This window comes from Accipiter gentilis, chromosome W (genome assembly GCF_929443795.1).
Source record: "Accipiter gentilis chromosome W, bAccGen1.1, whole genome shotgun sequence".
In the NCBI taxonomy this organism is placed as follows: Eukaryota; Metazoa; Chordata; class Aves; order Accipitriformes; family Accipitridae; genus Astur; species Astur gentilis.
In genome coordinates, this window is record NC_064918.1 from 12,853,278 (window position 1) to 12,866,421 (window position 13,144).

General features: G+C 37.5%; 1 protein-coding gene across 2 annotated transcripts in view; it reads right to left on the reverse strand.

Annotated features, from left to right (window-relative positions):
- Positions 1 to 5,734: 5,734 nt before the first annotated feature.
- LOC126035285 (excitatory amino acid transporter 1-like) overlaps positions 5,735 to 13,144 on the reverse strand; it is a 109,897-nt gene continuing 102,487 nt past the window's right edge. For both annotated transcript variants that reach the window (XM_049793707.1, XM_049793706.1), the window contains 4 exons: positions 11,600 to 11,833; positions 9,277 to 9,471; positions 7,685 to 7,819; positions 5,735 to 6,234 (listed from right to left, as the gene is read on the reverse strand). In XM_049793707.1, the coding sequence (XP_049649664.1) occupies positions 6,030 to 6,234; positions 7,685 to 7,819; positions 9,277 to 9,471; positions 11,600 to 11,833 (769 nt within the window). In that variant the 3' untranslated portion in view covers positions 5,735 to 6,029. The remainder of the gene's footprint in view (positions 6,235 to 7,684; positions 7,820 to 9,276; positions 9,472 to 11,599; positions 11,834 to 13,144) is intronic.

Sequence of the window (13,144 nt, forward strand, 5' to 3'; positions counted from 1 at the left end):
GAAGACTTGCTGCAGTGGAGTTCTTGGAGGACAAACTGTAAAAATGAAGGTTAGAGCAGAGACAGGAAGTGGGATTGATGGAGGGAGGAATATGGTACTGCAGAAAATGGGAATCTGGTTGAGTCACTGAAAAAAAAAAATTATGCAGGAAATGAACACAAGATTAGGAGCAAGAGTAATAATAATATTGGAAAAATATCAAGAAAGAGTTGGTTTTTATAATTTTAAGGAGTTTTAAAAAACTATTAAAAAGCCAATGGTACAATGAAGAAAAAATCTGAGCAATCAGGAAAAGCAGAAAAATGTGCAATGTCTAGAGAAAGGAAGTTGTAAAGAGCAAAGAAAAAGTGTTCGTATAAAAATATATTGCTGAAAAATGAAGTTTTGAAGCAAGTACTTGTGAAGCCATGCCAACTTCTGTAAATACAATTGGCTTTAAAGTGAGGAGATATTATAGAAAAGTTGAAATATTTCATTTTGACATTTTCCTAGCAAAATGGTTCAATATTTTATTTCAGAGTTACAGTTCATTTTACAGCTGAGTTTGTTTTAATTTAAAATAGAGTAAAAGCGATCCAGAAATGAGATAGGATGTTTCAAGAAGTGGAGAACAAAACATTTCATTATACCTGAAAGAAAGACACTGTTCTTTTTTTTTAAGCAATAAAAAAAATGTTTCATGATGCCTTGGAAGAATTATTCTCACCAGTTTTTCAGTTATCTCACTGAAGTGAAAAATCAATTATTTGTGCAGCCCTAGTTGTGCAATGAGGCATGCTGAAGAAAAACTTTGGTTAGAGATGCAAGTGCTCTTGTACTAAAATTTTGGAATTTTAGATACCTCTGGGTATCTTAGAGACATCTAAGGAACCAGGTGGGGGAAAGGAAAGGGTTTACCATGCAGGATTATATAATCTGATTATAGTTCTTTGTTATCAGAAGGAATCTTGCTGCCTCACTGATTTTGCAAGTCTGGGTTTTCAGGTTGGCATGGAACTGGAGAAGTCTTTCTCCATCTCCCTCTTTATTACTGCATACTTCCAGTTGTGGCAGTACACCCCCACCCCACCCCCCGAACAGGAAACAAAACTTCTAAAGGCAGGGAGGAGAGGAAAAAAACCCCAAACCCTACAAACCCTAGAGGCCACAGGTTGAAATTTGAACTGACCAGTCGAGATGCGCCAGGTACACTGAAGTGACCTTTTGGCCAATAGGGATTAAATGACCACAGATCAAATTCAACAAGGGTATAAACGGGGTCCCGCTGGAGGACATGTTGGAATCAGTCCTCCTCGGAGCAGCGGGTCTGCAGTCAGGGACTCCCCCTTGGGACGGGGCACTGCCCGAGGTAACGCCTCGATGTAGAGAGCCCTCAGCTTTTAGGTGAGTGATATGCGCATTTTGAGTCATCATTTTTAAATCTCAAGGATTCTTAAGTTGGCTGTGTAGTACTAATTCCCCTTACATCATTGAGCCTGTTGTTTATAAATGTTACCAGAGTTCTAACTAACTTTTTACTGAAGAATAAATCTGAGCTTTAACACCTGTTGGATTTGATTGTGCGTGCCTATAACACCAGTGTAAGCTGACCTCTTAAAAAGATGACACAAATCCAGACAGGGAGTGATCTATCGGTTCATCTCAGTTTTTTTATTCTGTTCTGGGAAATAGTTGATCACACTAAAAGCAAGCTGATCACACACTGCTGATCACAATTAGCACAGTTGATCACACTAGAAGCAAGATATACTCTTCTGTACCATTTCCATTGTAACTTTATTAAACCAAGCACTTGTTACAGTGTCAGTTGAAAAAAAAATGCCCTAAATTTCTCATCAGTTGTGCCTGCACTGGAACACAAATGTCACTTGTGCAAATCCAGTCCTTCAGAAAGGAAGACAGAAGTACTTTCCTGTGCCAGTTGTTGATTTTCCACATGCATGATCACTTTGCTTTATACTGGCCACACACTGTTACAGAGACATAAATTCTTGCCTAAGAATGGCGTGGCTGTTTTGTACCCCAACTTCCAAATGAAAACACTGCTGAAAAATTATGGAATACCAAAGATCTTTATTCTGCATGGGGGCACAGAAGAGTGAGTGAGGCCACTGTGCTAGTAATACCTCCAAGTAATACGCTAACTCTCTTTAGCTCTTCCCATCATGATAGTAATTCTAGAAATACAAAGATTGAGTGAATGAATGAGTAGATAACAAAACAAAAAAAAAAAAAGGAAAAGTATGCTTATGAGCTTCATAACACCATGTCTTCTCTGAAATTAAAAAAATAATAATAATATGGTTGAACATATATATTGTTTTCACTCAAAATACCACAGACAAATTAATAGAAGTCATTGTCCAGTGGTTTGTTGGTGTATGTTCAGGAAGGCAGGACTTCTCCCTGCTGCCTCCATCTGCTCCAACTGTCCTGGTTTCAGCTGGGATAGAGTTAATTGTCTTCCTAGTAGCTGGTATAGTGCTATGGTTTCGAGCTAGGTATGAGAAGAATGTTGGTAACACTGATGTTTTCAGTTGTTGCTAAGTAATGTTTAGACTAAAGTCAAGGATTTTTCAGCTTCTCATGTCCAGCCAGCAAAAAGGCTGGATGGGCACAAGAAGTTGGGAGGGGACACAGCCAGGGCAGCTGACTCCAACTGGCCAAAGGGGTATTCCATACCATGTCATGTCATGTCTAGTATATAAACTGGGGGGAGTGGGGGGATCGCTGCTCAGGGACTAACTGGGCATCAGTTGGCAGGTAGTGAGCAATTGCAGCGTGCATCATTTGTATATTCCAATCCTTTTATTATTACTGTTGTCATTTTATTAGTTATCATTATCATTATTAGTTTCTTCTTTTCTGTTCTATTAAACCATTCTTATCTCAACCCACGAGTTTTTCTTCTTTTCCCAATTTTGTCCCCCATCCCACTGGGTGAGGGGGGAAGTGAGTGAGTGGCTGCATGGTGCTTAGTTGATGGCTGGGGTTAAACCACAACACCAACCAACACAGCTTTCCAGATGCAATTCAGCTCGTGTCTTTCTTTTATACCTTCCCAGTACTTCTGAGAAGACATTCATTTCCACTAGATGATAACTCTGCTAGCTGAAGTTGTTGCCAAATGAACCCTGACGCCATCACAGACCACTTATGTGAGAAAAACAGTGGATTGTCTAGGATGACTGTAATGTTGCAACATTGTAATACCCTAGTCAATGGATGTATTTTGCTTCCCATGGCACAATGACCTTTTTGAGTTTTGGACCATCTAATTACACATCCATAATGAACTGGCAGCTTTGTAGTATCTGAATCAATGAAAATATAAATGCTTATTTTTAAAATATTTTGCTGATATCAATATGAATTTATATACTTGAATTTGAATCAGCTTAAGTTAGAATAATGTTGGTTCTTTTAATTTTTAATTGTACTCCCTCCCACTTCCTTGCTTCTTTTGTCAGTTTCACTTATTTATTTATTTTTGATCATGAAACTGTAAGCAGGTATTTGAAGTGAGGAAGCCCTGATATATCAAAGCCCTGCTGTATAAAATGGTCTGGAATTTCTGAAATCCCATATTATGAGTTTGTTTGCTCTGAGTTTGTGTGAAGCTTCTGTTACAGAGCCTTTGAAAGAAATCCTAAATGACAGAAAAGCAGTAATGTAAAACTATTTTTATTGAAAATACATCTACAAAGTAATGTTTCTCAATCCACTCTGGGTGCATACCAATGCAAAACCAATGAGGCATGGGGAAGGGAATCTTTCTATAATACCTAATTTCCATAAGAAACAAAGTTAGTATAAAAAAAGATCACATTCTTTGTGACGCAATTCATTTTTCTCAGCTGATGTCATAGAAAGACAGCCATTTACATTGTCTTTGCAATGTATTTCCAAACAAAGTCTTAACAAAAATTAAATTGTTATACCATAAATTCTACTGTTAACATTTATACACACATTTTGAATATAGCATCTATATAAAAATATCTCTAATTATGTATCAGAAAATATCTGTCTGTATCCTAGATTTGCATTCTGTTATCAAAAAAACCCCACCCCATACTTCTTTTCTTTCAGTCAGAGATTCATTTAGAGCTTTGTAGGTTTGACTGCTCAATACTCTGTATTAAATCCTGCTCACTTAATTCACTGGAGATTTCCTGCTCATGTTTTCTGGGTTACTCAACTGGAGAAGACAGGCAGGAGTTTTCAGTCCTGAATAAAACAGTCTTGTCTCATTGCTCTAAACATGGGAAAAGGTTTGCCTTCAACCAGCATGCTGACATTTTCACTACAGTTACTTGTACACCATATTTATGTTCTTTTAGTGACAAGAGCAACATATTGAATATTTTTTTGAGTGGCAACTGGGACATTGCAAGGGAATCCTTAATTTCTATCAGAATTCTTTGGTGGGGGGAGGGAGAATGAAGAGAACTGAACATTTAAATAAAAAAGATCACTCAACACTATTGTGCCTTTGATTAATATTACTTCATTCCCTCAACTGTAACTGCATTATAAATCTTTCCAGTTTAACCTCTATAATAACACAAGGCAAAAAGGAAATAATACATAATGTATATTTCTAAAAAATGGCTTCATCAGGGAATAACGTTGAAATGAACAAAAAAAGCTATAGGATTACAAGTGCATTATCTCCCCCTTTTCAGTCTTTCCTTATCTATTCCCTGAAAGAAACCTACAATATTGTGCTTTAAAATCCTTTCTAATTAAAATTTCAACATTTATTATAGTATTTACTATTTCACAATTTATATATTTTTCCTAGTAAAAATTAAAAATGCACCCATTAGTTTTACTTTCTAAAGGGCTCTTTTTTTCTTTTTGAGATGCTGCTGATAAACACACAAGGATTTTGAAATTTCATATTGAGATAGGGAACCTTCTTCTCCAGATGGAAAAATGTAAATCCAGGTAATAGCTTTATAATTTATCAGTGGAATGGCCAAGCATTTGGGAGGTTTCCAATCAGAAAACCTCCTGTTGGTCTCAGGGATTCAGATTTAGAATCCAGTCCCTTTAGGTTCTGAGCATCTGGCACTGCCTTCTATTCTTATTATTGCTTATTAAGTAGATAATTAGTGTACCTAGAGTATGCTATCTTTTTTTTCAGAGACATGAAGACACATTTTCTGTTCCAGAGTCAATACAGCCTAGGGCCTTGCTCCTACAAAACACACTTAGATTGTTCAACTAGGTTGTGATGTTGAAATTAAGGGGACAAATACAGAGTGGAGGTACATATATACATATGTAAATATCTTTAAGTCAGTGGGAACTGACTAGGCTGTTTTTGACAAGATCAGCTGAGGCTAATGCAAAAAACTATGTCCAGATAAAATCACTTTCTCAGAAATATTTCAACTCAGCTGATAAAACTGCTCATTGGGGGTATGTTTTTCTTTACTTATATATCTTGTCCTGTTTTATCCTTTCAATTAATGTCCTTCTTTTTATTGTCCTGCTAGTATTTAAACAAGGATATAACGCTAGAGAAAAAAAACATCAGATAAAAAGCAAAAACCCAGTTAATTTACTTAGCTGGTTGCAGTTATCAAGTTAGAAGTATTGATTGTGTGTTTTTAGATGTTAGGAATTTTGCAACAGGTTATCTGTTTTTACTTTCCAGTTCATAAAAAAAAAAAAAAGAAAGAAAGAAAGAAAAAGAATAAGATCACATTTACAGGACTGAGTAGCATATACACTGATTTTACTTTTTTAAAATTTAATTAACAATCTCTCTTTACTTATCCTCAGTTAGTACATGTCTAGCAGGACCAGTGTTGTTGCCTGTTAATTTTTTTTTTAAATGGGAAGCCAACATAAACCTTGATCACTGCTAATTTGGAATATATTTTCATTAATTCTTTCAGTGCTAGCATAAAGGGAGAAAACAAGGAATAAGTGAACTTGGTGAATTCAAGATATAAATGGTTGGAAAAAGCATGTGTTTTCCACACTTGTAGTGTTGGACTCATGTCTTCTTTACCCTACATCTTGGTTTCACTAGCTAATGGTTTCTCAGTCTCATTTTCTTGTGAGATCAGTTGGTATGGTTTCTTCATTTCATTCTCCTCTATCACAGAATTACCCATCTCAGCATCCCTGTTCTTCAGCTCGTGCCGTGATAAATGTTCAACAATTCCTGCTCCGATGGAGTCTCCCAAGACATTGGTAGTGGTACGGAGACGATCCCTAAGAAGAAATAGTTAGTTAGCCTTGACTTGATCGCTTGTTCAGGGAAGCACGCAGACTAGCTGTTAAAATGGCCTTTAAATAGCTACTAGATGATTCAGCAGTTTTATGTATATTCATTTATCTGAACTGTTAATGCCATGATTCCTTCTACAGAAATTAACAAATATACTAGGATTTGGAGCTACAAAACGTGTTAATACTCTTGGCAGCTTCACAGCAAGAAACAGCTGTGTGATGATGATGAACGACAAAGGGAGCATACGGCAGATGCTTCTCAGAGGCATTTCTATACTCTGGTCATTTGGGTTTATATCCTCTCAACACGTAAGCCAATAAGAATCTACCTTGTTAGGGTCATTTCCCTCCTGACCCTAAACTATGGTCAGTAATTTAGGGTGGAATTTTGCTAAAATGATTCAAAGTAAACTACAACAATTCAGCCATCTTAGAGGGCTCTGCCCAGAAGATGTAAGAGGCAGCTTGATGAGGACTGACTGGCACTGTTATTCGATAAGCGTCCACCTACATAAGGTTATGGGCATGTGGTTAGAAAATCATAAAACCATAGAATCATACAATGGTTTGGGTTGGAAGGGACCTTTAAAGGTCATCTAGTCCAACCCCCCTGCAATGAGCAGGGACATCTTCAACTAGATCAGGTTGCTCAGAGCCCCATCCAACCTGACTTTGAATGTTTCCAGGGATGGGGCATCTACAACCTCTCTGGGCAATCTGTTCCAATAATCATTTGAAGACATCATGTTCTGATAATGACATGGGTAACTTCTTGCAGGGATCACTTGAGAAGCCTCTGGAAACTATAACTAATAGGGGTTAGACAAAATAGAGGTTGGAGGAAACCTTCCTTTGATTTAGTTCCTGGACCTAAGGGATTTCCCCATATACCTACAGGTGTCAGTTAGTCTTTTACAGACAGAGGAATGGAAAAACTGAAGGGCAATACATTGTGGTGGCTGGATGAGAGAGTTACATAACTGTTTTTCAATTCTGTGTCCATGGAGTAAACATATGAACCTTTCCTGGATTAGATAGTCAGCAGGGCTGTAATGAACTGGGTTGGGTCTGAACCAGCTCTGAGCCTGATTGATGGAAAGGTTTTCATTGACAGCTTACGAAAAATAGAAGACTAAAGCAATTCTTTGCTGATAGAATTACACTGTGTCTGAAAGTTTTCTTAGTATCCTAAGGATCCAGGTTTCTAAGTAACCCTTTTGCATGCAAGAGGAACCATCATTAAGTAACACCCTTCACTGTCTGCTCTAAGAAAATACATTAATTGCATGAAATTGTGATTATTTTTAACACTTCTTTCCTACTGCCTTGCACAGCAAAAGTACACCACTGATCACAGTATTGCCAAAATGTCCCTGGCTATTGCATTTCTAAATATGGTCTAAGCCCTTAGTGACTCCATAAAAATACTTACAAGAACCAGTCCACTGCAATGATAAGAGTGATATCATCTGTAGGCAAACCTACTGATGTAAGCACAATGACCATGGTGACCAGTCCAGCTTGAGGAATCCCTGCAGCCCCAATACTGGCAGCTGTAGCTGTGATGCTGTGCAAAGAGATGGCAAGAGCAATTAACTGACTTCCATAATAAACTCTCCTTATTATCTGGCAAACATTAAAAACAGATATGAAGCAAGAAAGCATTTGCTCAGTAGTAAAGAAAAAGATAAGCCCAGTCCCTAATCTGAACGCTACACAGCTGCAGGGGAGTGTGGATCTTAATCCAAAATGTTTACACTAAACCTTTATCCAGAACCCTGGAAACATGATTTTGTTAGACATTAAATCCCTTACTAGATGCTAAGGGCCAGACAAAAACATTATAGCTACATGCCCCCACCCATTGAACAAACTCACTCCACAAGCTAAAACATGTTAAAAGAAAATCTGAGGAGGTAATTTTGTCCTGGCAGATCTAATGCAAGAACTTTTATTCTCTGTCCATCTCACTATAACTTCATGTTAGGTGAAGTATCTGTCCTCCAGCAGTTGGCATTCAGCCATCAGAAAACAGAAAGCTGCCAGAATCCCTGAATCATACAGTCTAGTAACTTGATAGAAATATGCTTGTTCACACCTAGTTTAGGAAGAATTTGTTTTGTCAGGTGATTTGGCAGGGAGAAGCTCTAGTACTAATGAATGTGGAACTATTGCCTTGGAGTGTGAAGACAGAGTTTTGCCTTCTGTTGATGAATATTGAATTAAGCTGGGTTTTTTTATGGAGAGAAGCACTTCTGCTTGAAAATCTTCTACATTCCCAGTTCACCATATCTGAACTTTCAGTGTTTCTGAGTGATAAAATACCTGTCTCTCTGTCCTACAGTGTCCCCCTCTCCCCTTGCTGACATTTCTTTCTTCTGCACATGTACCCATCACCCTTTTCTCTTAAACTGTTTGAGTAACATAAATTAATGCAGATCAGTTATCATCTAGTCGTACTTAGTGGGTTGTTTGCTGTTCTATTTCAAACATGAAGGCTTGTGTGCTTGAGAACACACCCATCTTCTCTACCTCTATCAGCTGATGTAATAAAAGGTATTACTGCTCCTTACACAGCTTGCTCTACTTGTATCCTGAGACCATCATGACTAGGAAAACATTACCTCTCCTAGCATTAGCACTGTACCATTCCACTGTGATGCTCTTATGCTACTGCTTTGTACGTGCATTAGAAACTATCTGGTACTGATTGCAAGGCTACAGCTCCCAAAAGCTGCATGAGTTCTTAAGAAATAAAATTTAAAAGTTATTAAAAACTGTTCTTGTTGACTCTACTAAGTCCAGTGATAGGTGTATCATGCTACAGTTTTTTAAAGGTTTACCTAATGGAGAATATCTGCTGGGGGGCCTCTTCTGTGCAGAAGATGTAAATCATTATAGTTATTCAGCTACTGTAGCAGTTCTCATTTTTAGCTCTAGATGCTTTTATTTAATCCCACATATAACGGCAAGAAGGAGTCATCACAAAGGTGCTTTTATTAGATGTAGTAATGGCTTCTGTACCTGATTGTGATAATCTGTCCAAAGTTCAGATCAAAGTTGTTAACCTGTGCAATGAAAATTGCAGCCAAAGCCTCGTATAAAGCAGTTCCATCCATATTAATTGTAGCACCAACTGGGAGTACAAATCTCGTAACTCGTTTGTCCACTCCATTTATTTCTTCTAGACACTTAAATGTAACAGGTAGTGTTGCAGAACTGAAACAAAAAGAAAGAAGGTAATACATGATATAAATTCTACAAAGAGGGAATGAAAAGATTGTCATGCTTTGTGATGACAAGATAGATTGTTCTAATTGTCTTATTTTTTATGTGATCTACCAGAATATTTTTAAAAAAAATGCCAATGCTGGATTTAAACACTTCTAATGATGGTGGTTCTCCTGATGCTCTTGGAAGGTTTTTCCAATGGTTAATTACTGTCACTCTCTATGTAGTCCCTAGTCTGAATGTGTCTAATTTCAGTATTTTGTCACCAGATTTTGTTATACTTTAGCATGCTAGGCAGAAGAATCTATTTAAAAATTACCACTTACTGTTTTGGATGTCATTGAGTTATGATTGAATCACCCCTAGGCATTGTTTTCCTGAATTTATACACATTGAGCTATTCAACCCTTCAGTAAACAGCATGTTTTCTCATCTTTATTGGCTGGCTCCCCTGAAAAGGGCATTCTGATGGACCATTACATTATTTTACCACTTGTGGCTTAACCCCAGTAGGCAGCTAAGCAGCACACAGCCACTGCCTTCCCCCCACCCCCCACCCCCCGAGTTTATTTTTTCTTAAACTATGTTGACTGGCTTTAGTTATATTATCTTCCTTTTAAAATCATTATTAATCAAATTCCCTTTTAGGCATTCCACAAATTTTCAAGGATTGACATTAAAATGTCAAATGTGAAATTAGTAATCATCCCTCTACCCATTAATATACTGGCATAATTTTTTAAAGTCCTAAAGAGCTTTTTCAGTGATACAAAACTTAATCAGATTCTACATTAATGGTCCCAATATTGTCTCATCCAGATCTTCAGAATAATCCCAAACACCAGGGTCTTGAATTTAGTTATATGGAATGGCTGACTGAAAACATCTGTCTTTAGGAGATGCTTTTAAAATCTATTAAAATGGAAGGTGTTTTATGAAAGGTCATATGGTGTAGAAATATATATTTCCTTATGTCCTGGTTTCAGCTGGGATAGAGTTAATTGTCTTCCTAGTAGCTGGTATAGTGCTATGTTTTTGAGCTAGGTATGAGAAGAATGTTGATAACACTGATGTTTTCAGTTGTTGCTAAGTAATGTTTAGTCTAAAGTCAAGGATTTTTCAGCTTCTCATGCCCAGCCAGCAAGAAGGCTGGAGGGGCACAAGAAGTTGAGAGGGGACACAGCCAGGGCAGCTGACTCCAACTGGCCAAAGGGGTATTCCATACCATGTCATGTCATGTCTAGTATATAAACTGGGGGGAGTGGGGGGATCGCTGCTCAGGGACTAACGGGCATCAGTCGGCGGGTAGTGAGCAATTGCAGTGTGCATCATTTGTATATTCCAATCCTTTTATTATTACTGTTGTCATTTTATTAGTGTTATCATTATCATTATTAGTTTCTTCTTTTCTATTCTATTAAACCATTCTTATCTCAACCCACGAGTTTTACTTCTTTTCCCAATTTTCTCCCCAATCCCACTGTGGGGGGGGGAGTGAGTGAGCGGCTGCGTGGTGCTTAGTTGCTGGCTGGAGTTAAACCAATGACAGCTTACAATAATGTTTCTTTTCATCACAGATGCAAAGAGGTTTTTTATTCATATGAAATCCCTATGATTTCATCAACAAAGAGCAAAAATGGCATTTGTATTGCTTTTCTGATATCCATCATTGTCTATCAGGATTTTGAGCACAGAATGTCACTTGCCAAGAAGGGCTCTCAAGCTCTCTCAGAATCCCCTCTGAACCTTCCTGTTTGCTGCTCCATTTTGCCATGCAAAAATGTAAAACTTCCCTTGCCAGCAGCATCCTTTATCAGCAAGCCATTACAAACTACTTACAATTCTCAAACACCAAGGCTAATCAAAGTCACAAGGGTTCCAGACATAGTCTGCATCACCAAACAGACCTATTTCATCTCTGTTTAAGGGTTCTCATAGAAAATAGACTTCAAATTAATATAATGATAATACTCATCTCTGTCGGAGAGCAGTGGAACTGAAATAAAGTGCCCAAGTGAATATTTGAATACGGAGTTAACCAATTACATTAGGCAAAGTTGTTTCTCAAACCAATAATATTATAAAAACAATATGGCCTTAAAATATTGTATTATACCTGGAAGATGTTCCCAAAGCTGTGACTAATGCCTGGATTAGGCCTCCAATAAATACCCAAGGATTCTTATGAGTGATCAGGAAGTAGAGAAGAGGTAGGACAATGACAGCATGAATTAGCAAACCGATGATAACTGTTACAGTATACATGGCAAGCTGACCACCGATCACACCCGTATCTTCCATCTCAACAATTTTTCCAGCAATTAAGAAGAGGATTCCAAGTGGTGCATACCTGCAAATAAGAAATCAAATTAGTATTGCACTGAACAAAGTAGAAATCCACTCCCCCATCCATACCTTTTGTGTTTATATGCATGCATGAATGTAGGATTTTGCTGGTAGGATGACTGTAATTATTCAGAAGCAGCCCAAGAGTTTAACACTTTAACTCTGAATGGTTTAACCTGGATGAAACCACAGCAGTGAATGTTTCTTATAGGCTCTGTTGGTTTCAGAACCTGGTAAGGATTTCAAGAAGACGTATAACATGCCTTTCAGACATGTAGGGAGATGAGCTCCCTTTGGAATTTGAGTGTCATTTAAAAGCTAGTTTAGCCAATTCTGTTATAATTCTGTCTGTATGGATGAAGGCTCAACCAACATAGTTGGAGACTATGCCAAGTGCCCAGTTCTATTATCTCTCCAGTGTTGTTTCCCATGTTGTTGGGGAAGGAATCCACACAGAAGGCTAACTTCTGATGATTTCAAGCTACTTCTGGCCATGCCCTATTTTATCCAGTGGGACACTGGAAAAATACTTTAGCATGAAGCCATCTGTATGACAGAGGTTAGCTGCATTGTGGGGCAGCAACAAAGGTGGTATAATCTGCTTTTTTCTATCGACAAGCACAGCTACAGATGAAGAAGGAGCTAGTGTTGAGCATAAATCTCTAACATAATCCTGCTGCAGCTGGACTTTTGATACAGCCTTATTTCCATAAATGTCCCCTTGTCTTTTTATACTGAGTTACCACAGAACAAAATTTATCCAGCATATCTCAATTGCACTTTCAGCTATCAAATCCATGTAGAAATGTCTCAGCAATAATAATTCTCATCCACTGCTTTATCATCTTAAGTGAGCTCATAAAGAAGGAGAAAAGATTTTTGCTTTGTGTAGATGTTTCCTGGCAGAATACAATTTTACTCACTGGAAAAAATATATTTATTTTTAGTTTTGTATCTAGTACTACAACATATGTGTGTGTGCTCTTGGGTAGTTTTTTAGGCTTTTGGAGTTGATTTGTTTGGTTGTTTTCTGTAGTAAAGGCGGCAACAAGACATTTCTTTTCATAATTAACCTTCTACCTGACAAATAATAAATCTTTATTGTTGAAAAGACTTAATATCTAATGTTTGAAGGAAAAGGTATTGGTTTTATTTACCTGTTGAGCACAATAAAGAAAATAGCAAAATTATGTGTATCTGTAGGCAGTACAGCTACAGTACAGGGACATACATATACACTACACAACTGCAGGAACCAGTTGTGTTGGAAACTAATGATAACAAGGTCTTGCTGTGTAGAAATAAGATTATGGGA